At 42.4% G+C, this 26,451-nt stretch overlaps 1 protein-coding gene across 7 annotated transcripts in view; it reads right to left on the reverse strand.

Annotated features, from left to right (window-relative positions):
* POFUT3 (protein O-fucosyltransferase 3) overlaps window positions 1-26,451 on the reverse strand; it is a 97,209-nt gene that overhangs the window by 15,583 nt on the left and 55,175 nt on the right. For all 7 annotated transcript variants that reach the window (XM_027122811.1, XM_027122810.1, XM_027122808.1 and 4 more), the window contains one exon: window positions 4,755-5,590. In XM_027122811.1, coding sequence (XP_026978612.1) covers window positions 4,755-5,590 — 836 coding nt within the window. The remainder of the gene's footprint in view (window positions 1-4,754; window positions 5,591-26,451) is intronic.

Below are 26,451 nucleotides of genomic sequence, written 5' to 3' on the forward strand. Positions count from 1 at the left end.
AAAATCCCATCAAGCATTTCTGTAGAAACTGATAAAATGAATCTAAAATTTATGTGGAAAAGCAAAAGACCGAAAATAGTGAAAATAATTTTGAAAAAGAACAAAGTTGGAAGATTAACACTACCTCATTTCAAGACTTATTATAAAGCAACAGTACTCAAATATAGATATACTGATCAGCACAGAAACTGACCCATGCATATATGGCCAATTGATTTTTTTAAAAAGAAGCCAAGGTAATTCAATCAGGAAAGAATAATCTTTCCAGAAAATGAGGCTGATACAACTGGATATCCAAATAAACAGACCTCAACTCTTACATTATACCACAACACAAAAATTAACTCTAAGTGGATCACAGACCTAAATGTAAAAGTTAAAACAACAAAACTTCTAGAAGAAACAGAAGCAAATCTTAGAGACCCTGGGTTAGACAAAGATTTTTTTAAACAAGCTACAAAAAGCACAAGCTATAAAAGAAAAAATTTATGAGCTGGACTCATCAAAATTAAAAACTCTACATTTCTGTAGACACTATTAAAAAAATGAAAAGACAACCCACAGACTGGAAGAAAACATTTGTTAATTTTATAATTGACAAATGACTTGTGTTCACAGTATATAAAGAATTCTTACAAGTCAAGAATAACAAGTCAAACAACCCAGTTTTTAAAAAATGAGTAAAAGACTTAAAGAGATATATCACAAAAGAAGATATTGACAGCAAATAAGCCATTAAAAGATATTCAACATCATTAGTTATTAAGAAAATGTAAATTAAACCACAGTGAGATACACTATACACCCAATAGAAAGGCAAAAATTAGAAGAATGACCACACACCAACTGTTAATGAATGAACTCTCATACAATGCTGGCAGGAATGTAAGATGGAGAAACTCTAGAAGATAAATTAGTCGTTTCTCAAAATGTTAAACGTACATCTACCATATGACCTAGCCAATCCACTCGTAGGTATTTACGGAAGAGAAGTGAAAGCATATATCCATACAAAGATCTGTACGTGAATGTTCACAGCAGCTTTATTTGTAACAGCCAAAAACTGGAAACAGGCGTGTGGATAAGCAAATTTTGGTATATCCAAACTTCAGCAATATAGAGAAATGGACTCTTGATACACACAGAATTGTGGATAAACGTCAACATTATCATGCAGGATGAAAGAAGCCAGACCCAAAAGAATACACACTACATGATTCCATTTATACAAAATTCTAGAAAACTGCCTTGGCTTCTTTGTCAAAAGTGACAAAAAGCAGATGAGTGGTTGCCTGAAGAAGCGGGTGGAAAAGGGATAGATTACAAACAGACATGAGGAAACGTTTAGGGGAGAATAGAAATGTCTGTCATCTTGACTGAAGTGATGGTTTCACAGGCGTTTGCACATGTAATAACTAATCCAACTGTAAACTTTAAATATACGCAGTTTATTGTACATCAATTATACCTCAGTAAAGCTAATTGTTTTAAGTTTATCCCAATTCTGTAAAGTTATATTCCTGGTTACTCCATGTTGTCTCCCCTATTATAGCCTCTTTGAGGACAGGATAATGTATCAATAAATGTTCTTTAACTAACATTAACTCCTGGGTTGGTCTCTTCAATACTGAAAGACTTTCCCCTACATAAATCAAGCAAACGACACCGAGAATAAGCCCACTCAGATTCGCTAGGTGTGAGGAACAGATTCAAGATGGCCCCATGATATCCACACCTCCTGGTATTCATGCCCTTATGTTATCCCCTCCCCTCGACTGTGGGTGTTGTCACTTGCCTCTAGCCAATAGAATATGACAAAGGTGAGAGGATGTATGTGATTACATGTATGTGGTTACACTCATGAGACTGTAGTACTGGTCTTGGCATCTCCCCCTCCCTTGCTGGCTTTAAGGAAGCAAGCAGCCATGTGGGGGAAGCACAGGACAGGGAACTGTGGGTGGCCTCTAGGAGCTGAGGGCAACCTACAGCCTACAGCCAGCAGGAAACTGAAGCCCTCAGTCCTACAACCTCAAGAAACTAAATCTGCCAACAAGCATGTGAGTTTGAAAGCAGACCTGTCCCCAGTTAAGCCTCTAGATGAGAACCCAGCCCTGACTGACACTTTGATTGCAGCCTTCCAGAGAACCCAGGTAAGCCATGACCAGAATCCTAACCCACAGAGACTGTGAAATAACAAAAGTTTGTTGTTTTAAGCCGCTAAGTTTGTGGCACTACTGTTTAAACAGCAGTAGATAACTAATATACTAGGTTTGTACGTTTATGACAGGAGGAAGCAGAATAGAGGAAGGGGAAATGCATTGAATATTCTAATAGTGTTTTGTACATCTAAATACCATGATTTAAACTACTATCAATTGTAAGATAAAAAATAATCGAGTTGAGGAGATCAAATTATTTCTTTCAGCTTTTATTTGTCTGAAAGAGAAACATTTACATAGCTTACTTTAAGGCATACCATATATATAAGCTGTAACAAATCTTATAAACACAAATGAAAACAGCTGGCCTAATACCCTTTAATTTACGTTCATGGTATGTTTTGTTCTGCTTTTCAATAATGAGCACATTTGTGTTTGAGAATTGTACCAAGTTCTCTGAAATGCAAGCAAAGCCTTCCAGTCACCTCCACTGACCACCTCTCTGGGAGGAATGAGAGCATGCTGGAGGACAGCTTACTCTGTTTCTCCTCAAAGACTCCAGAGAGAAGGGCATTCAACTACACCACCTTCCGGCACTCTGAAATACCACAACCAGAGAGCTGGTTCCGTGGGAAATGCACGAATGTATGTATCCTCCTATATCTTTGAAAAAGCTATTCCCCAATGTCACTATACCCTCTTTTCCAGTCCCCAGTAATCACCCCAACAGGGTTTCTGTGAGATGCAGGAGCAGTTAGGGTTTGTGTGCTTCTTTCAGTTTTCTGTGAATATAATCTCCAACATGGAAAAGGATCGTGAAAATGAGCCCAGGCAAACCTTCATCCTCAGAAGTTGTTTTCTGCCTTGATATATTTTCAGAGTCAATCATTGGTATAGTGTGGGCAATTAATGTGGTCTCTACTTTCTCATGTGTTTTTTGCAGTGGCATGTGTGTGTGTGTGTGTGTGTGTCTTTTGGTTTTTGCTGTAAGGTGGCCCTATAAATTAGGTCATAAAGGAAGTCACTGGAAATCAGGATGCATTCCCTGAGAAGAATGATGTAATATTTAGTGTTCCTGTTGCTGACCAAGACGCTCAGCTTAAAATAAAGATTTTATGAATAAAACTTTGTTATAAGAAACCAGATAAAATAATTTAAATTCTCATCATTATTAAAATTAGGAAAATAATGTTTCACATATTTTAAATTTGTCTAAGCATATACATATTTAGCGCACGAAAGCCTCATACAGTATGTATTCAATACATTAAAATAATTCCACACACTATTTAGGTTTATGTTTGGCCTGAAATTTCTATGCTAGCTAAAATAAACATTTAAATATTTAACAATTGTCTGCCTTCAGAGAATTTAGATAAAATGTTATGTGTATATGGGAGTCAAGGAAATGATGGGTGACTGCCAAGTAGGGCCATCTCATTTTTTTTTAGATTTCAAAGATAGTTGAAAGTAATCTTTTTCTTTCAACAAGTTTCATTTTAATGAATTCGCTTCTCTATAAAGTGGAACCATTCCTGTCATAAATAATAAAGTAAGCAAATAAACATTAAGAGCATCTAGAGGGCTTCCCTGGCGGTGCAGTGGTTAAGAAACCGCCTGCCAATGCAGGGGACACGGATTCAAGCCCTGGTCCGGGAAGATCCCACATGCCGCGGAGCAACTAAGCCCGTGCGCCACAACTACCAAGCCTGCACTCTAGAGCTTGCGAGCCACAACTACTGAGCCCACGTGCCACAACTACTGAGCCCACGTGTCTAGAGCCCGTGCTCCGCAACAAGAGAAGCCGCCACAATGAGAAGCCCACACACCGCCATGAAGAGTAGCTCCTGCTCCCTGCAGCTAGAGGAAGCCCGTGTGCAGCAACGAAGACCCAATGTAGCCAAAAAATAAAAATAAATTAATTAATTTTAAAAAAAGAGCATCTAGAATTTGAAGATGTTACTAAGAACTTTAATTTTAATAATTTAAGAAAAAGAAGTCTTTTAAGGGTTATCTCCAACATTATTTGAATATTCTCTTTATATTAATAAGCATGTGTGTGTACCACACACAGAAAGAGCAACAATCAGGGAGTGACAGGAAGTGAGAGCGAGAGAGACAGAAAGAGACAGAGAGAGAGAGGTTAATTGAGTGTGTATATGAAATGAAAATAAGTTTCAAAATGTCAGTCCATGGGGCATGAGCATAAGGGGTCCGGCATAAACCACAGCCTTGATGGAGAGGTTAAGGGACTGACCATGTGGATGAGATTCAGAACTTTCCATATTTTAAATTTTTTGGCCTTCTCCTTCCCCTGCAGCTTCCTTGTATTACTGCCCAGCACCTGCAGTATATTATCCTCCAGAAGAAACAATAAAGGAGAATTTAAGGCCTTCAGGAAGAGGGACAGGACTGGTAAACTTCATGACAGTCCTCAAAGAATAGAAATGAAATAGTCATCCTTGCCTCAGAGCCTGGCCTCTCTGATAGAAGTGAGGACCAGTGATGGGGCAGCTGCAACAGAATAATGCAGAGCAGCAGAGAACATCAAGACGGCCATCCCAGCACCTCTCTGCCAAACCTGGATTTGCTTACCTTTTCCTGGAGCCTAATGTTATCCCACACCTTGGTGCACACCATACACTCAAATGCGTCGATGTAGTTGTCCTGCTTGATGTCCTGCACCCCCCATTTCCGTTCCCTGAGAGCAGTGAGAAGTCGCTGATTCGAGATCTCACCCTTCAGCTTCCATTCTATGTAGGCCTGGTACAGTCTGTCGTCGTGATCCAGCTGTCTGATGTAACTTGCCAGTTCTCTAGGGTGAGAAAATTCTGATACCAGGATAGCACTTCTATTACTTGGAAGCCAGTCTGCGATGCTGGGTGATCCGTAATACACAGGGACGACCCCCAGTTTCAGAGGTCTCCAGAACTTCTCAGTGATGTAGTCATCGCAAACCGCGTTCTCGAAAGCAAGGATAAACTTATACTGGGCAAGGATCCTATAAAAGTCACCAGCGTCCATAGAGGCTGGACCGTTCAATTGCTGAGGGAGAGCTTTGTTTCGCAAACACTCGCCGTAAGAATCGACCTCGATGTACGTCATCAGCTCTCGAACGTAGCTGTCTCTGTCTGAGGGTGGGTCACAGTCGGACTGTACGTACACCAGAGGAGCGAGGCTTTTCCGAAGGTGGTTTTTGGACTGCAAGGGGACCAGGTATCGGAGTGACTTCAGGACTTCTGTGCCCTCCAGGTACTGGGTAGTTAGTGGCAGGTGGGAATGCCGGCTGAAGGTGGCCGTGTAGTTGAACAAGGTGATGACTGGCTGGTGAAAGAGCTTATAATTGTTTTTCGGAGACTCTTCGTGAAAAAGGGCCCAGTCGTGATGGGCTTTCCGAGGCAGAGGTAAGCTATCTATGTTAAAGTCAGTACCTAGGAGAAGAAAAGACAATGTAGTGTGTCCAAAGAACTCTGGGGTTTAAGTTTGAGTCCACCTGGTAAGATTAGTATACAGAGGAGTTTGAGGCTATAAATAAGTAGCATATTACGGTGTCTGCAAAATGCCTGGCAGTCAGTCATGAAGCTTTCACCCTAGAAACTGCTCAGGGAGAGAATCATCAAGGAAAGGGACCCCCTCTCTCATTTTATGAAAAGGGAAATGGGAGAAGTGTCTATCCTGATTCTAAAGAATTTATTCCACTGCCTCCTGGCTTTTCTTCCAGAGGCATTGCCTAAGAGAGGGAAGGAGAAATGAAGAGATAGAGAGTTCTTAAAAAAGAAAAAGCGGGCTTCCCTGGTGGTGCAGTGGTTGAGAGTCCGCCTGCCGATACAGGGGACATGGGTTCGTGCCCCGGTCCGGGAAGATCCCACATGCGGCGGAGCGGCTAGGCCCATGAGCCATGCCGCGGAGCCTGCACGTCCGGAGCCTGTGCTCCGCAACGGGAGAGGCCACAACAGTGAGAGGCAGGCGTACCGCAAAAAAAAAAAAAAAAAAAGAGAGAAAGGAAGCCAAAAAGGGAAAAGCAACCAGCTTGGCAGATTGATTAACTGAAAAAAAGTGAAATCATGCAAAAGTAGCCAGAACAAATATACAGGAAAATAATATTTTTTCAAATCCAAAATGATCAATTTCAACAAAGCGCAGCAAATCAACCTTAGTAAAAATGGTAGACAAGAGGCTTTTAAGGACTTAAGAGCTGATAATAGCACTGTGTTACAGACTGCTACAGGATGGCCATGAATTAACAAGCACATCGAGAAATAAAGGAGGCATAACAGGATTATAGTTATGAGTGATTCTAGCTTCCACAAGATTAATTGGGGAAATCTCTGAAACATGATAATGTGCAGACAGAAATGATGGATATGGTAAGCCATTGTTTCCTGACTGTGTGCGTGGAGACCCAATCAGGAAAAAGTTATTTCTATAACTGAGAAAGAAGAATTAAGACAATTATCACAGTACGTAATACAGAATTTCTAAGGTGTTCCAGACACTGATGATTTTTTGGCCCTCTGATTTGATTTTTTAAATATAAGAAAATGGCACACACACAAAAATCCATCTTCTAGCATCCACTGGGGAAAAACACACCAAATAAATTCTTCCAGCATAATAAAACATATTCTCTGGTAGGATTCATAAAGATTAATTATTTAATGCCAGTGCACACTCTCTCTAATAAATATATACTCTTTAATGCCAACAGTACATCAGTGAGGAATCAGTTAATCAAGAAAGATTTGGAGAACAGTATGGAGGTTCCTTAAAAAACGAAAAATAGACCTACCATATGACCCAGCAATCCCACTACTGGGCATATACCCTGAGAAAACCACAATTCAAAAAGAGTCATGTGGGCTTCCCTGGTGGCGCAGTGGTTGAGAGTTCGCCTGCCGATGCAGGGGACATGGGTTCGTGCCCCGGTCCGGGAAGATCCCACATGCCGTGAAGCGGCTGGGCCCGTGAGCCATGGCCGCTGAGCCTGCGCGTCCGGAGCCTGTGCTCCGCAACGGGAGAGGCCACGAAAGTGAGAGGCCCACGTACTGCCAAAAAAAAAAAAAAAAAAAAAGAGTCATGTACCACAATGTTCACTGCAGCTCTATTTACAATAGCCAGGACATGGAAGCAACCTGAGTGCCCATCATCGGATGAATGGATAAAGAAGATGTGGCACATATATACAATGGAGTATTACTCAGCAAAGAAATGAAATTGAGATATTTGTAGTGAGGTGGATGGACCTAGAGTCTGTCATACAGAGTGAAGTAAGTCAGAAAGAGAAAAATAAATACCGTATGCTAACACATATATATGGAATCTAAGAATAATAATAAAAAAAAAGGTCATGAAGAACCTAGGGGTAAGACGGGAATAAAGACACAGACCTACTAGAGAATGGACTTGAGGATACGGGGAGGGGGAAGAGTAAGCTGGGACGAAGTGAGAGAGTGGCAGGACAAATATACACTACCAAACGTAAAACTGATAGCTAGTGAGAAGCAGCCACATAGCACAGGGAGATCAGCTCGGTGCTTTGTGACCACCTAGAGGGGTGGGATAGGGAGGGTGGGAGGGAGGGAGACGGAAGAGGGAGGAGATATGGGAACATATGTATATGTATAACTGATTCACTTTGTTATAAAGCAGAAACTAACACACCATTGTAAAGCAATCATACTCCAATAAAGATGTTAAAAAGAAACCAAATAAAATTATGCTGGAAGACATATACTGAGCCCATAGAAACTGCTGAAGAAAGTACATACTACTGTCTTGATAACAGGCTTTCATTTCTCAGTGATCAGGAATGAAAGACTAACATCTAAAAATGGTCACATATTTGTTTGCTTGGCATTTGCTACATTGGACCTTTAGCATCAAAAAAGAATTTCATCCACACACCTGAAATGTAATGGCATGCAGAGCTGGATGGTCAGTAATGGTTAATAGCCAAACATGAAGACATGAAAGAGAACTTGAGAGGAAAAGCAATTTATCACATTGAACTAGCTGCTGCTCATAAAGGTTCTAGGCTGGTCAAGTGGCCAACAATGGGAACTGAACCCATAAATTTGAGTTAGAACATAAAGCTTCCACCAAAGGCAGAGCAGAGAATCAAGGCCATCTGCCTGGGACAGGAAGAACCAGAGTCCAACCCATAGGAGTCAGAGGCAGGGATCCAGGTGTAAGATTAGAGACTGCAGGGAATACGGTTAAAACTAATGTGGGTCTAGAATTAACAGGGGGATCCAGCACAGGTGCCTTGAGACGGCCACACAAGTGGCTGTCTGCCGCTGTTATCTGGCACATGGGTGATTCTTAAGCTGCCTTACCCTGTGGTTGCCACGGCAAAGATCCAAAATGCAGAGCAGAAAGACACAAAGCCTACCTCCAGTGCTTCAGAGAATGGAGAGGGCCTGCCTTTCATCAGTGTTTGGCTACATCAGTGAAGTATTATAAGAGGAACTAAAAATGGCTGTCGAGACCTTTTCAGGGCCAATATCTAGGTCTGTGTGTTGGTAATAGGAATGAGACTTGAAACTGGTACCAGTTATAATGAGCTTTTCATTCATTGTAACTAGAGGCGAGGCTTCCAGGCTCTTTCAGCCAAGTTACTCCTGGAACTTTGATGTTGGGAAGAAGGAGAGAAGAGCATAAGGTCCCTCAAATGTGCAATCTGTAGTAGAAAAAAAAGCCTGCAGAATCTAAGCAAGAAACATTTATTTATGTTTGTGCCCTAAAAACAAACACAGTTTTTTTAAAAATGAGAGCTTGAGGTTCTCATACATCTGAATTCTTTTTCGTTTGTAGGAGTGGGACTATCTTTAATAGTGGGGGAATGCCTCTTTAATAGAGAGGAAAGTTTAAGGGACCTAACTTTCCAGAAACACTTCCCATTATTTGCTACTTTAAAAAGTATTTCCTAGTTACTTCCCTAAGACACACACACACACACACACACACACACACACACACACACACACACACACGATCACATTAAAACAGGTTTTTCTTCCAAACTAAAATTCCCTGAGGAAGATTAAAAAACGTATGTCATTTTGCCCAGCAAGCTCCTCTCCTAAACTTAGAGCTTCAGATGGTAAACACTTCAGAATTCTAAAATTAGAACCATAACAGACCTAAAATACTTCTTTGAGGATATCACGACCTAGAATGTGATTGGTGATATTGAGCAGTTTCTGAAAGGTATCAGATGTGGCTCAGGAACCAGCTGAGTTATCTAGCTCTGACTCCAGGGCAATGCCCACTATAACAAGAGTTGGAACTGGGGTCTTTAACGAAATGAAAATCAGTTAAACTATGATAAATCCATAAAAATGTGACTAACTTGCGTATGATTGGTTCAGTAGTTTTATACAGCCATCTTCACTGGCTCTTACATTTAACAACTTCAGGTTTAAACTTTCGTTTCTCTGGGTTATTTTGTGTTTACTGAATACTGACAAATTCATTCGTTCCTTTAACAGCTGACAGAGAGATCTTAAGCACTAATGTGCACTGTAAAGGGAATTGCAACTTGGAGCACAAATGGAATAAAATTAATGCTGGCGAACGATGTCAGATTGCTGACGATGGGGACTGAATCTGAAATGGCAGAGAAGCAGAGGAGTGACCATCCTTTATGATATGTTTATGTGCTCCCTTTCTTCTGCAGGGGCATATACTCTTCTTTTATGGTTCCCACACAAACTGGCAGAAGCAGAAGGCAACACATACTATTAACCCCACTCTATGAAGAAAATTGAGTTTGAGTCATGTACCTGGAGTTAAAGATCCCTGGTGGGGGCCAGAGTTTTCAGACTGGCTAATGGTAAAGGACCAGAGAGATCACTGGCCCCACTACAATGCTGATTCTGTTGAATAACTTACTCTTGGCACTCCCAAGACACTCACGGAAATATTACCCAGCTTAAACCCACACCACTTGGGAAGAGGCACAGAAAAAAGAAATGCTCCCACACAACGTCCCCCAGAGGTCACCTGTTTCTAAAAAGAACCTCTACTGTAAAATGGTGTTTTCCCATAAAATGTGATCCCACAAAAATACCCCGGTAGAGGAATCTAAAACTTTGGAGGAAAAACAATCTAGGCCAAGGGGCTGCCTCATGATATTATCATTTGCATAATTCATTGCTACTTTTAAAGCCATTTCACGTGACTTTTCTTAACCAACCCACACAGCCCCATCAGGTCATCTATTTTCTCTAAGGTTCTGAGGGTTAACTAAAAATGCCACACAGGCACCTCTGCAGACAGCCTGGCTCTAGCCAATTCAGAGGGGCTTTGGCAGGAGTCCTAACTTCTAGACCCATATTCTTCCCTCTTCTCCCATCTTCTCTGTTCATGAGTCCTTTTACTTGCCGCTTAATCAATTCTGCGTCATGTAGTCCTCTCTCAAGTATACGTGTTCAACTAGGCATCTGTCCATTCTACCCCTGGGTGTGGAAATTTCTCAAGCCCCCTTATTGAACCCATGCTGAGGGCCAGTCAATAACTTTGTAGTCCCCTTCCTAACAGAGCAGGGCCAGAGGCAGGAGTACAAAGAGAGTCCCGCCCACCATAGGCCTGAACATTTGAAGGCTATAAATCAATCTAACACGACGCTAAATGTTTTACCCTTCTACCTTTACATACATATAGATTCACGACGCTTTTAAATGTGCACAGCAACGGTTCACACCAAATGTGGATAACATCTATTCAAAATTAACATCATTCTCTGCCACAAACCATGATTCTCTTTGGGGCCTGGCATGGGGTGAGAAGAGGAGGGAGAGGATTCTTCCTCACTTGTTGGCTCACCCACACCTAATCCCTCAAACCTTCCCCCTCCATTCACTCAAGACACCACAGGGGAAACACCCACTTGCTCTCCCTCCTCTGGGTCTTACCCTGTCTGTCCCCACCGTCCAGCTGCCTCCTGAAGCTCTTCGGTGTGTTGTCTCTAAGGTTTCTCCACCACTGAAACAGTCCCCACCAGATAACCTCCGCCCCACCTTTCAAGGCCCTCAAAGGAATCTGCAGCTGAAGGGCAGGTTCCATTCAGAACTCTCAGACCCCTCCAAGTTCCACGCTAGAATGCAGGTGTGCCTGTCCCCCATTCCTTCCACCCCTGGCTCTGTCCCACACCGTGCGGACCCTGCGCACATGGACGCAGACACCTCGTTCTGCGAGTCCAAGTTCTGTCCTGCGCCCTCTGCTCACTACGCCGCAAGCTCGGCTGGCCACCCCCCTGGCCTGCAGAGCCCAGTTTCAGCAGGGAATCCGGCTATGTTGGTCTAGGGAGAATGCCCCACCTTGACGTCTGACCAAGCTCCTCACCCCCGACACTCGACGGCTCAGTCCCCCGGCTGCCTTTAGCAAGAATCCTGGGGCCTTCCCTGGTGGCGCAGTGGTTAAGAATCCGCCTGCCAGTGCAGGGGACGCAGGTTCAAGCCTAGGTCCGGGAAGATCCCACATGCTGCAGAGCAGCTGAGCTCGTGCACCACAACTACTGAGCCTGCGCTCTAGAGCCCACGAGCCACAACTACTGAGCCCATGTGCCACAACTACTGAAGCCCACGCACCTAGAGCCCGTGCTCCACACAAGAGAAGTCACCGCAATGAGAAGCCCGTGCACTGCAACGAAGAGTAACCCCCACTCACCGCAACTAGAGAAAGCCCGCACGCAGCAACGAAGACCCAACGCAGCCAAAAATAAATAAATAAATATATATAATTTAAAAAAAGAAAAAAAAAGAATCCTGTTAAGCCAGTTTAGCAAGAATCATCCTGCCCTTGATATCCTCTTAGTAATTTTCCCTCTGTTGACCCCCTCACTGCTTGCTGGTCCCCAGCTGTCTTTGCTGGACTTGGAGTTGAGCTCAGTTCTATACGAAGTCTCTCTCCTCTATTACAGAAACTTGAATAAAATTTATCTTGCTGTTTTTAACAAGTGTCTGGCGCAAAATTTTTCTTTTACACACCACACGTTTGCAGTCACCCCCTTGGCCATCCTTCAAGCCCAGGGGTGCATACTGACAGCCCAGTTTGCTCTTGGGAGGATAAACCAGAGAAGCGGCCAGTGTAGGATCTGGAAGTGGGCTCCACCTTGGCATTGGGGGCAGGGAATTCTGGGATCCTGGTGCATGAAGTGTGATGCCTAAGTGCAGAGGCATGGGCTCCATGGCCACAGGTGAGCAAGTGACTTGGTCTGTGGGCTCTTCGCCCTGTATGCAGGGGCACGGCTGAGGGAAGGCCAGAGCAGACTCCTCTTGAACCAGTGTAAAGGTGCCATTATGCAAATTTAAGTTGCCAATCATCCTCCCCAAGCATGGTTACTGCGAGGTTGAAATTCATGCCCTGAACTAAACAGGGGCCTGATGTACCTTTTCTGATTCCTTAAACCAAGCGCACAAATTCAGATTTAAAACCTCTGAATAAATACACCCAATACAGTTGGGCAGGAAGAGGGGTGACCGGGGGTGATTACTTCCTTTAGCACATTCCCTCAAAATGACCCCTTTTCAATGATTTATTCTAAAACAGGCCTACATAACTACTGTTCTTCCATCCCCACTGAGGTTTTATGGAAGGGAGTCACCTTTAATTGAATCTAGGAAAAATAAATTATAAGATGTACCATTATTTTTAGTGTCATTAAGAAAAATATTTCTGGGGGACTTCCCTGGTGGCACAGTGGTTAAGAATCCACCTGCCGGGCTTCCCTGGTGGCACAGTGGTTGACAGTCCGCCTGCCGATGCAGGGGACACGGGTTCGTGCCCTGGTCCGGGAAGATCCCACATGCCGCAGAGCAGCTGGGCCCATGAGCCATGGCAGCTGAGCCTGCGCATCCGGAGCCTGTGCTCCGCAACGGGAGAGGTCACAACAGTGAGAGGCCCGTGTACCGCAAAAAAAAAAAAAAGAATCCACCTGCCAATGCAGGGGACACAGGTTTGAGCCCTGGTCCGGGAAGATCCCACCTGCTGCGGAGCAACTAAGCCCATGCACAACTTCTGAGCCTGCGCTCTAGAGCCCAAGAGCCACAACTACTGAGCCCGTGTGCCACAACTACTGAAGTCCGCGTGCCTAGAGCCTGTGCTCCCCAGCAAGAGAAGCTACTGCAATGAGAAGCTCACACAGCACAACAACGAGTAGCCCCCCGCTGGCCACAACTAGAGAAAGCCCGCACACAGCAACGAAGATTCAACGCGGCCAAAAACAAATAAATAAAATTAATTTATTTTTAAAAAAAGAAAAGAAAAAAGACTGCTAGCAATACAGCACTGCTTAAAAGAGTGCTCCACTATCGTCTCTGAGATTTTTCTCCCAAACCACTGACACCCATTCCCAAGTTTTGATGCCGATGCTTTCTTGGCGTGACCAGAAGATGTCAAAGAAAGGTTTCCGACACCAACTTGACTCATATTTTCCTCAAATGACCCTTCACTGGTTTGTGGATGGAAACATCCAAGGGCTGCAGCGGTCCCATCGTGCCAGGCGGAAGGACAGCCCAGTTCGTGCCCACACAGGCAATCGCAACTACATTACTGCCAATGCTCAGGGGAAGGCTAGAAATGCAAAATACATGCTGACTTCAGAGATATTAAATTTGAAAAAGAACAATGCTTTTTAGAATTAAGGAAATTTTGCTTACCTAAATGAATACAGGCTATCCACACGGTTGTGAACCTGGCATTGTCCATGAAACTACCATGGAGATATGTCCATGTCAGGGCAGAGACGGCTGCCCTAGTCTTTTTAACAGTTGTGTAGTATTATTCCATTGAGAATACACAGTCATTTCAATATTTATTCTCCCAATTTTTCCACTTTGTGGGACAAAAATCTAAACTCTGAACTAGCAACTAGAACTTCAGAGCAGGCCATCCATGCATCTGCCTTAGACGCTTGGCTGGAGGGACATTTTACAGAAGTCAATCCCGTATACAGCAAACTATCTCCAAGCTAATGACATCCTCTGAAACCAAGGATCAAGACAACAACTGAGGCACTTCCCAGGGGGCACAGTGGTTAAGACTCCACGCTCCCAATGCAGACGATCCGGGTTCAATCCCTCGTCAGGGAACTAGATCCCACACATGCCGCAACTAAAAAGCCTACCAACCACAACTAAGGAGCACATGTGCCGCAACTAAGGAGCTGGCAAGCCACAACTAAGGAGCACACCTGCTGCAACTAATACCTGGTGCAACCAAATAAATAAATAAATAACAACTGACTGCTTTTTCCAAAGCAAGTCTACCCACCAGGTAGATACAGAACTGCCAAATCATTCCATCCCACTTAGCCTTTGAGCCACTTTTTGACCCTAGTTGGAAGCTATGACCTGGAAAAATAAACTTTCCTTAGAGTCTCTCTCTACCCAAGAGAGAACAGTGCAGAATAAAGCACTGTCCTCCAGGGGATTCCCTGGCAGTCCAGTGGTTAGGACTTGGTGCTTTTACTGCCAGGGCCTGGGTTCGATCTCTGGTTGGGGAACTAAGATCCTGCAAGCCATGCGATGAGGAAGGAAGGAAGGAAGGAAGGAGGGAGGGAGGGAGGGAGGGAGGAAGAAAGAAAGGGAGAAAGGGAGAAAGAAGGGAAGGAAGGAAGGAAGGAAGGAAGGAAGGAAGGAAGGAAGAAAGAAAAAGAAAGGAAGAAAGAAAGAAAGAAAGAAAAAGAAAGAAAGGAAGAAAGGAAGAAAGAACTGTCCTCCAAAGTTAATCATGTCTAGGATACTCTCAGCTTGATTTTCTAATATACACAGAAAATCTAATCTTGACCAAGGATTTTAGGTCCACATTAAGAATCCTTAGTAACATAATGAATAAATTATATTTTATAGGCCCAAGTTTAATACCATAAACAAATAAAATGCACCCCTCCTATGGCAGTCCAAAAGAGACAGTAAACGCATAAAGCAAAGAACATAAATACTTTCCTATAATTGTTATTTTATTTAAATTTTTTCATCCAATTCCTCGTATAATAAATGCTCGATACAAGAAATTTTATCGCACTAAAAAAACATAAAAGAACCACCAGAGGGTAGAGGGGACTGGGAGGAGGAGAAAGATCAACCATATTCCCAAAGGAAAGCAATGTTTCACATCGGGGTGTAGGAGTGTCTGAGTGTGCATGAGTGTGCCAGTGTGCCAGTATGTGAGCCTGTGTAGGTAAGATTCAAATAAGAACATATTTACTACAACCCTTCAGTAGAGTCACCGCTAATACGGCTTGAAAAAAATTCACAGTGATAATAGTTCATGCTGTAATTGTTCATACTCAGAGAAGGATAAAAGTTGTCCCAAAACACACCCTATCCTATAGAGACCGTGGGCCCCAAAATCAGAAATGAAAATCCCCTCATACACTCTCATCCTGACGCGGGAAGCCTCACAGGTGAGATGTCTTGCTTCGTGGCTCAGTATATCCCCACCTGCCCTCCAAAGCTGCAGTGCCAACAAGTGAGCAGGTGTTTGGGAACAAAAGTACAAGACATGGAGTGAGAAAATGAGGCTGCTCGGAGAGGGAGGTCATCACACACAGTCTGGGGGTTGATGGACGTGCTCAGGTAGCTGAGGTCACAGAGGTTTCAGCAGCCACAGCCGTTAGATGACCATGTGCAGAAATGGCAGAGGAGAAGGATGCTTCTGTGACATGGTGAACTGCTGAACAAACAGGGTATCCTACCCCAGATTTCTGGCTGATTTAAGAAATAAATGCCTTGATTGCTAAGCCACTTTTTTTTTAAATAAATTTATTTATTTATTTATTTTTGGCTGCGTTGGGTGTTCCTTGCAGTGCATGGGCTTCTCATTGCGGTGGCTTCTCTTGTTGCGGAGCACAGGCTCTACGTGCGGGCTCAGTAGTTGTGGCTCACGGGCTCTAGAGCGCAGGCTCAGTAGTTGTGGCGCACAGGCTTAGGTGCTCCGCGGCATGTGGGATCTTGTGCGCCAAAACTACTGAGCCTGTGCTCTAGAGCCCACGAGCCATAACTACTGAAGCCCACATGCCTACAGCCTGTGCTCTGCAACAAGAGAAGCCACTGCAATGAGAAGCCCACGCACCGCAACGAACAGCAGCCCCCGCTCGCTGCAACTAGAGAAATCCCGTGCGCAGCAATGAAGACCCAACACAGCCAAAAATAAAAACAAGTAAAATAAATAAATTTATTTAAAAAAAAACATAAAAGGATATATTAAGTTAGGGAGAAAGAGGTGAAATGAATTGATGAGAAAATCACTACATCATCTTAGGACCTTTCTCCTGCCTCATTTACTCTGACAAATATAGCAATTTTATTTTAATTACTTATGGTAGTACTTAATGGTAGACTAGTGATACTACCACCCCATAAAAAAATAATGAAGCCTTAGCAACACTTTGACATCCAGTTATTAATTCTTTGCAAAAAAAAATTTGACAGAGTCAATGATTTGAGAAAGAATTAGTGAGTTATAAAAATTAAAAAATGAGATAGTAAGGAAAAGCTAAAGAACTAGACTCTTAACTGATCTTTGGTATGGAAGATCTTCTAGGCGGAGGTCATTTCTGGACTATTCTATGCTGACCACAGTTTCATTAGTGTTTATTCTATGGAAACATCTTAGCAGTCAGTCATGGAAAATCATTAAAATTCATTCTAATCCTGAGCTCATGCAAAGTCCATGAAATTATAACTGGCAAGTTAAATCAATAAGCCAAGTGTCTTGTCCTTTCTGAGCTTTATAGGAATCAAATGTATAAGTAAGCAACAAATAAGATTTTATTAAAAGCAGAGCAAATTCCCAATTTGCTGTTTGAGCTTGCAAAATTTAATTATCCATTTTCATTTTTTTTTAACAACTTTATTGGAGTATAATTGCTTCACAATGGTGTGTTAGTTTCTGCTGTATAACAAAGTGAATCAGCTATACACATACATACCATTTTCATTTTGTTTCAAATTTTTCACATGTTAAAAGAATTCAGACTTTGAGGGGAAATTGGTACAGCCTTGTCGAGACCCACCTGGCACTATGTACCAAAGTTTAACTTAATTTATCCATTAACACAGGAACTCTATTCTCAAATATCTAGAGAAATAAGAATATATATGGGCAAAGACATAGAAGTATGTTCATGGTAATGTAACAGAAAAACAGCAACCTAAATAACCATTGACAGGGGAATAGTTAACTAAACTTAGGTGCCTCTATACCAATAAATCAACATAACTTTAAAAATAATGAAGTAAATTGATATAGTCTAACATGACAAAAATCTTTAAAACATCTGTTCAAATGGAAAAACCAATATATATCTACAGTATGATTCAGTTTAAGAAAAAAACAGACAAAACTACAGGCTGGGGGCTTCCCTGGTGGCGCAGTGGTTGAGAGTCCACCTGCCAATGCAGGGGACATGGGTTCGTGCCCTGGTCCGGGAAGATCCCACATGCTGCGGAGTGGCTGGGCCCGTGAGCCATGGCCGCTGAGCCTGCGCATCCGGAGCCTGTGCTCCGCTATGGGAGAGGCCACAACAGTGAGAGGCCTGTGTACCGTATAAAACAAAAACAAAAACAAAAAACCACAGGCTGAATTCAATTATACATAAAAATTCTGAAGGATCACCAACAATCTAACTGGGATGGGGATTAAGGAAGTAAGGTTGAACTTTCCTTCTTTGCTTGGTAGATTTCTTTGTTGTTTAAATTGCGTTAGTGATATATTTATGCCTTAATTGTGTAAATTTTAAACATCCAAAAATTAGAGGAAAAAATGAGACACCTCTCTGAAGAGAAGCATTAAAAAAGTCTCACAAACTTTGTATAACAGGTAAAGGCTCACAGATACAGCCCCAAACTGCCACATCACCCCGGTGCTACTTAGGAAAGATTGCCCTTGGAGTCCTGCATGCTTGTAAGGGTATCATATTTCAGAATTTATGTGGAAAATTATGTGGCACAGTTAACTGCCAGGAATTTCATCTGCCCCCAGAAGGAGAGCAGGCAGATTACAGCTTCCTTGAACATCAGCAGGTGAATGTGTTCAGCTAACATCCAGTGGATGAATTATTTCAGATATAAACGAGAGATTAGCACACATCCTCAGAGAAGCCACGTTAGGGCAACGCCTTGTACTTCAGTTGAAAAAGTGGTTGGAGTTTTAAGATTAAACATATCAAAATAATCAAGCTGGAGCCCATCAAACCAAGCACCTTGAAATAATAATTACTATTTTAATTTGTTAATCTTGGTGCTTTCCCAATTTTTTTGATCACAAAATATTAACTGTTGGCAATGTCAGAGCTCTTAAAATAGTATCCTGGAAAGCAGAAAAGTAAGGAAGCATAGTATGTCCTTAATAGGGAACCAAACTATAAAAAATATTTTTTAAAAAAATCAGTTGAAATCAGGTAAGTGATACAAACCCAGTCCTCCAGCTGGGTGGCTTATAGCTGCATGGCTTCCAGAGGGATTCTTCCAGAGTTGGGTCCCTTGTAGCTGAGCCTTAAGGCGAAGAAACATAAAATGTACATTTTTCTTGGCTTTCCTCTATTGTTTAGATGCTCATTCCCCTGGTGCCCTAATGTTCTCTACGGTATCTAGTAGAGGGGGCTAGGGCAACCAACTCATCCCAACTTGCCTGGAACTTCTCCAGTTTTATCAGTGAGAATCCTGTATCCGAGGAACCACGTGAGTCCTGGGCAACTCCAGACAGTTAGTCACCCCCAGGCCACATTCCCACGAAAGAAAAAATCATCCAGGCAGAAGGGGCATGAGTTTTATTGCCTGTCAGTGTGGGCTACAGATCAGAGTTTCATCTCTTTTTGACTGGAAAATAGAGTAATCTCAAATATATGCTGCGAGACAGAAGCCAGACAAAAGAGAGTCCACAGTGTGCAATTCAATTTATACAAAGTCTCTAAACGAGCAAAACTAACCTACAGTGATAGAAATCAGATCAAAGGGAGAGCAGAGAGCAGGGAGTAGGGGCAGACTGGCTTACAGAGGGGCACAGGGGAAATGTCTTAACTGATAAATTGTCACCAACTGCTGACTTAGAATGTGTGCATTTGTTATATGTAAACTTCACCTTTCAAGAGTTGACTTCTAAAAGAAGAGTGAGATCTTCCATCACCCAAAAGATTCAGGACAGACTGGGGCAACATCTTTTAGGGATGCTCTTGGAGGGATCCCTGAGGCTTGGGGAACGTCAAAGATCTATGGTCACTCCCAGCTCTACGGGAGCATCACATTACCCTGGTCCCTATATAAAATAAATTCAAAATTCACTCAGAGCTTGTGCAGTCCTTGATTACAGGAAATTGTACAGATTCCTTCTCTGGAAATATCGAAAGAAAAGCATAGCTACTGTTCTCCCATTCTACGTTGTGTTGTTGTTATAACTATAAGCTCATCGAAAGACTAGAAGACCAGAGGTACAATAGAAAGGGAGGTGGGGTAGATTTCAGTGCCTCTAATAATGCACTAGAGCAGCCCAACACAAACAGCTTTTAGTACAGAGATAATCCCAGCTGTGGGAACCTAATCTAATAAAAACGTGTGAAGTGGCTTTTGTTCAGGAGGTGGTCTCCATTCTGACCTTGAGGCCCTATTTACTTACTTTGAGGAAACATCTGAGAGTTGGCTAGATACTAGGGGATGGAGGAAAAGACTTCCAGGATGAAAGGATGGGGTACCTGAGAGGGGAACAGAGGATTCAAACCAATGCCCTTCAGTGAATCATTAAGTGACCCTACCCTTCAAGGGAAACAGACCTTGAGTATTTGATTTTTTAGGATGTTAACCTTACCCTGATGCAAGGAAACCATCACTTTTCAGTTCTCTGCCTCTTCCTTGATTCTAATACTACCCAGAGAACTGGTAGGCACTGAAAATAATTGGCATCTGAGGCTGGAACGGATGGAATCTGCTTTGTTGCTAGGCAGTCCGGCGATAGCTGTGATCCTGCAGCACCCACAGGAGGGGAGGTTCTGCATGCTGGTGGTGACTGTGGGAGAAGCAAGCAGTCCAGCCTTTAACAGGCCCATGGGGAAGCTTCCATGGACTTGCACTGGAAATTTCTCAAGTGAAAAGCCAGAATTCTCCCACTTGTTACATATCTGGTGAGGGCTAAGACTCATGGGCCTCGGGCATATGCCTGCGTGTAAATTTCCATGTGCCAAATGTCTGCGGGTTCCTGTTAGCCAGGAAAGCGGCTCTTTGCACTGCGCCAACAGAGCCAAACATCTTCCCAGAATTAGTTCCCAACTAGGAAATGGAAAGTTATTGGGTTGACTCTCCCATCTGCTGGTATGTAATGAAGTCCAGTCCATAGCTGAGATCCTGGCCCAGGGAAACATCAGAGCCAATTCCCTCCTCTGCAACTGTCGAGCTGAGCTGGCATGCAGGGGCCCCAGAGCAGTGCCATCTGCCCAGCCAGACCCTTCAGACCAGCCACCTGTTACTGATGACCACCCTGAACAGCCACTTCACTCAGGTTTCCTACCACACTGTCAGGTCCCCTCCATCTAATAATGAGCAGTGGATAGCGGCCGGGTGTTCTGGTCCAGGCCATTCAGATACCACGCCTTGAAAATGAATCCTCCCCCAGGAACTCGGAGCTAGTGCTCAGGAAAAATAGTGGCACCGCAGAGATATCTTTGAGCTTGCAGAAAAGGAGTGAGAGGATTAGAATTGGTGAACGACGTTATGAGGAAAATAGCACATTCACTGATCCAAGGTACATAAGAAAATTAAGATAGAATAACACAAAATCAGGATGAAGGAGACAGACAGGGAAACGCTGAAGTAGTTTTAATCTAGAGCTCGGCTGGAATGAGGCCAAAATGAACCATGGAGCAGTATTTCTATCAATCTGCTCCCTAGCAGATGTGCTGAAGAGGAGGTGCTGGTTTCCACTTTACTGAATGGCTCCATCTCGAATGAAAAACTACCTAGTACCATTAGTTAATTAGAAAAGGAATCTTTAGAAAAATCTTCATTTGGGGTTTAGAACAACAACATGCCAAACTAAGAGGGGGTAATCTGGAAGACCATTTCAGGACCAGCTCTAAATAAAGCACATGTGAATCTCACCGAGCAGCATCAGAGAGTTTGTTTTTGTTTTTTTTGCTGTACGCGGGCCTCTCACCACTGCGGTCCCTCCCGTTGCGGAGCACAAGCTCCGGACGCACAGGCCCAGCGCCCACGGCCCACGGGCCCAGCCGCTCCGCAGCATGTGGGATCTTCCCGGACCGGGGCACGAACCCATGTCCCCTGCATCGGCAGGCAGACTCTCAACCACTGCGCCACCAGGGAAGCCCATCAGACAGTTTTGAAACTCAAAACTCTTAACTGTACTTGCCAAGCATTCACCATTCACAGCTCAGAACAGGCATGTGACCACTACCAACCAATTCTGGTTGAACACCAAGTCACACCTCCTCGTGGACATTATACAGGCCACTCAAACCACTTTGACAGAGTTAACATATGAGCAGTGATTAAATAACAATGCACCATATTTAAAACCCATCCTTACTAACTACACATTTTCATTGTCTTTAAGTCTAAAGACCTGGGACAGTAAAGCCCTCAATAGCAGTGAAACTCTCGACCTTCGAAATCAACATCACCAAGCTACTTTTTTGAAGAAGTCCTCAAAATATCTTCAAAGACATAAATACAGAGCCAAGGAAAGCAAAAGCGAAGCCCTGGGAATAAATAGTGAACCAGTGAGAAGCTAAAAAGGCCTCAAAAACACTCAGCAATGACTATACCATTGGAACTGCAATTCGATCCAGTCAATTCACTCTTCAACCTCAGAGCCATGCAAGGCAAGACAGAAAATACTGGCCATGTCATTCACAGGCCTAAGTGTCCATCGCAATGGGAAAAAAAGACCCACATCAAGCCACAACACCATGAATTTTTAGAAAACTGGTTATTTACAAAGGAATGGGAAGCAAAATACTACCAGATACAAAGAGGTATATATACAAAGAGGTATATATAAAGGTGAACCCAATTCCAGCTACCGGTATTCTTAGTTAGTACTTATGGTGCCTTTCCTTCAAAGACCGAAAGCTGTACCAGAATCAGAAATCTAAGGCCCCTTCATTAAATTAGCCTGTGTGACTGACTGGTCACAAAGTTCACTTACAAAGGAAGAAGAATCAGAATGACATCGGACTTCTGGAACCCAATGGAGCAAATCTTTCAAAATTCTGAAGGAGGATAAACTTGCCTTATACTCTTCTTAGGAAACAGTTAGAACGGGCTGCAGCCACTCAAGGAAGTAAGTCAAGAAAGCGGGGGAAATAGACCCAGGAAATAAGGCATCCAACACAAAGCAGCAAAGAAAAAGAAAAAAAAACCCTCAGGATATTTGAAATTCCAGGATGAGAATATTCAGCAGAATTAGCAAGTAACAAGTCTAAACTGAGCGGGAGGGGTGTGCAAACAAATGTTCCCTGGAGGAGAAATAAAATGAATAGATTATCTAATACGTCAGACCACTTATTTTTTAAACTTTATGTACCTAAAATTTATTTGTTTTATATACACAAAAATTCTACCTACATAGATAGGCATTTCATATATCGGATGGAAAGCTGTTAAAATAAAATTAATGATAATGAATTAATAAAAACTACGCAATTTTTTAAAGGCAATCATTAGCTCTAAGTTAAAAAGTATCAAAAAAGGAAATGTAAGATGATATATTGTTTAGAAATTGTTTAAAATAATTAAGAGGACAAGGAGGAATGTAGGGATAATCAAACACAAATAAGAGAAGATTGATGCTTGTTGAAACTGGGTAAAAAGTACCAAGATGAAAACTTAAAATTCTAACAATTATATAGTAAACAATGATTTCTGATGTCATTAAAAATAAACCAAATAACTGTCTCAAGAAATACAAGTATGCACATACTATTTAGATATATGAACACATATTCCAGGAAAGCTACAGGAAACAGGATAGGAGAGAGGGAAAGAGAACTTTTTTTCATTTAAGAAAAAACCTTTTAGAAGATGTGGTACATATATACAATGGAATATTTACTCAGCCATAAAAAAAGAATGAAATAATGCCATTTGCAGCAACATGGATGGACCTAGAGATTGTCATACTGAGTGAAGTAAGTCAGACAGAGAAAGACAAATATGATATCACTTATAATGTGGAACCTAAAAAGAAGGTAAACCTTTTTAGGAACCTAAAACGAACTTATCTACAAAACAGAAATAGAGTTACAGATGTAGAAAACAAACTTATGGTTACCAGGGGGTCGGGGGGGGGTAATAAATTGGGTGATTGGGACTGACACATACACACTACTATATATAAAATAGAAAACTAATAAGGACTTACTGTGTAGCAAAGGGAACTCTACTCAATACTCTGCAATGGCCTAAATGGGAAAAGAATCTAAAAAAGAGTGGATATATGTCTATGTATAACTGATTCACTTTGCTGTCCACCTGAAACTAACACAACAGTGTAAATCAAATATACTCCAATAAAATTTTTTAAAAAAACCTTTTAATACCATTTCATTTTTTAAATTGCTTATGCATTACTTTCGTAAAATTTAACAAAATTCTTTATCCTCATAAGATATTTCTTGTTATGACTGTATATAATTTCAATGTCTTTTTCCCTTTATTTATTTAATGAAACGAAAAGAATTAAGGGGTGACATTGAACATAAAAAAGCATAACTGGAAATGATAAGAATTCAATAGCCGGTTCCATTACGAGGTTTGACTGTATATACTGCCCTCTAGTGTCATGTCAAGGGAAAGCATCTCAAATTTTATAAACTATAAATTTACTTAAACCTTCAAATGTCACATGCTCTCTTTCTCTTGGATCGTCTCTCCTCTCCATGTAGTAATTCTCCTACTTCTAGGACCCAAAAATCAGGTTTGGACTATTCGTTTTATGGTCTGGCTTCATTATGGATTCAAAAGGTTTTGATGGGAGGGTCTTGGAACCTGATCATGATTAATGGGAAGTGTTCTGAGTTCTTAATAACTGTTTATTCAGTTGGGGAAAAGAATGCATTTGCTTGCCATTTCTTCAATCCCTTGAAGGTATATTCCTACAGAATCAAATACAGTGCTGGACAGAAGTCCAACATGTAGATGCTCCAAAAAGATTGAGTGAGCCTGGCAAGTGACTGATTTCAGAACTCATTTTGCTATTTGTGGGCAGTCAGGAGGGATGAAGGGTCACATAGGAAAGTGGTCATTGTTGTCATTAATAACTGCTTAAACCAAATATTTAAGGAATATGGACAAGGCAACACGGACAATATAATCTAAATCATTCCTGGGGAGAAAATGGAGAGATTAAATGACAGAAGGTTCCCCTTGACACCCTCCATCCCCTCCCAAGAGAAAAAACAAAATCAAAAAACACCCGCTTTTCACCACACTTTTGCAATGAAAAGAATGCATTTTCTTCCTAAGCTTTATTAACTATTAGATAAAATCACACATCTCTCTCTGCCAAAAAGCTGACACACGTTCAGTTCCAAGATGTGTTCAACTGCTCTTCGATAAGGGGGGAGCCCTGTGCTGTCCCCCGCCCACCACCCTAACTTCAACAATTTTCCTTTTCCAGAATGGTTGCTCCTCCTCCTGTCCCACCCTTGCTTTGCTGATCACAAAGAGATGCATTTGGACCTGCGTGTTCAAATCATGCTGTGTCAACAGCTACAACAGCGTGGGCTGAGTTCTCTGGAGAAGCATTCCCTTGCAGGGCTTCACACAAATCTTCCTCCTCCAACAGTTCTAGTCAAGGTCGGAAATTCTTTAACTAGCTCAAGGTCATTCTAATGTTGGCTCTTGATCTATGAGCAGAGATCCTATTTCCTACATCCGTATTCCCTTGATTAACACTTTGGCCAAGAAAACAGTACAGTGAGTTTGTATCCATCCATATAAAACCAGGATGATAATTCCTGCAACGTTTGACCCTCATAAACATGCACACAGACCTTGGACATTTCAGATCCTGAGTCTCTGTTTGGAGATTATAAATTGTCAGTTACACAGATGTAGAGAATGGACATGAGGATGTAGGAAATAGGAGGGGATATGGGGATATGTGTATACATATAGCTGATTCACTTTGTTATACAGCAGAAACTAACACAACATTGTAAGGCAATTATACTCCAATAAAGATGTTAAAATTTAATTAATTAATTAATTTTAAAAAAACTCTCAGGGACTTCCCTGGTGGCACAGTGGTTAAGAATCCGCCTGCCAATTCAGGGGACACGGGTTTGAGCCCTGGTCCGGGAAGATGCCATGTGCCGCGGAGCAACTAAGCCTGTGCACCACAACTACTGAGCCTGCGCTCTAGAGCCCACGAGCCACAACTACTGAAGCCCGTGCGCCACGACTACTGAGCCTGTGCTCTAGAGCCCATGTGCCACAACTACTGAAGCCCGCGCGCCTAGAGCCCGCGCGCCTAGAGCCCGCGCGCCGCAACAACAGAAGCCACTGCAATGAGAAGCCCGCACACCACAAAGAACAGTAGCCCCCGCTCACCGCAACTAGAGAAAGCCCACGCACAGCAACAAAGACCGAACATAGCCAAAAATAAATAAATTTATAATAATAATAAAACAAATTGTCAGTTAAATTGCAATTTTGGGGGGTTCTTTTTTCTTTTTCTTCTTCCAGATTTAATGAGACACAATTGACATACCACACTGTATAAGTTTACAGCATAATGATCTGACTTACATACATCATGAAATAATTACCACTAGTTTAGTGAACCTCCATCATCTCATAGAGATTAAATTGCAATATTTTATATTTATGGTACACTTGCTTTCCCAAGAGCCAACAAGTCCGTAAACAGGGATAATAATTTCTCGTGTCAATGTTGAATCTACCAACATGGGACAAAACTGAATAGGGCCTGTTTCTCTTTAGGCATAATAAGTTTAAAAAGGCCATTGCCAAAATCTTTCAGAAGTTACCAGAGTATCTAAGAAAGAGCATGGGTTTTTGAGCCAAGGGAGTCAGGGCTAGAAGCTCAGTTTAGCCACACGAATATGTCTTGGAGCATACTATTATACTCCGAGTCACAGCACCCTCATCATTCAAGTGAGGATAATACTGACCTTCCAGGACTACTTTGTGCCTGTAACGCAGAGGGTACCTGAGAAATACTAGTTTCCTCCCCTTCCTCTTCTCCTGTCCCAGCACCCCGAACTCCCTCCACCCTCCCACCCCCTCATCAGTCCCGTCCCCCATGCAAGGGGTAG

Source organism: Aethalodelphis obliquidens, unplaced genomic scaffold (genome assembly GCF_003676395.1).
Source record: "Aethalodelphis obliquidens isolate GAN/ISIS:26980383/991018 unplaced genomic scaffold, ASM367639v1 scaffold25, whole genome shotgun sequence".
In the NCBI taxonomy this organism is placed as follows: domain Eukaryota; kingdom Metazoa; phylum Chordata; class Mammalia; order Artiodactyla; family Delphinidae; genus Aethalodelphis; species Aethalodelphis obliquidens.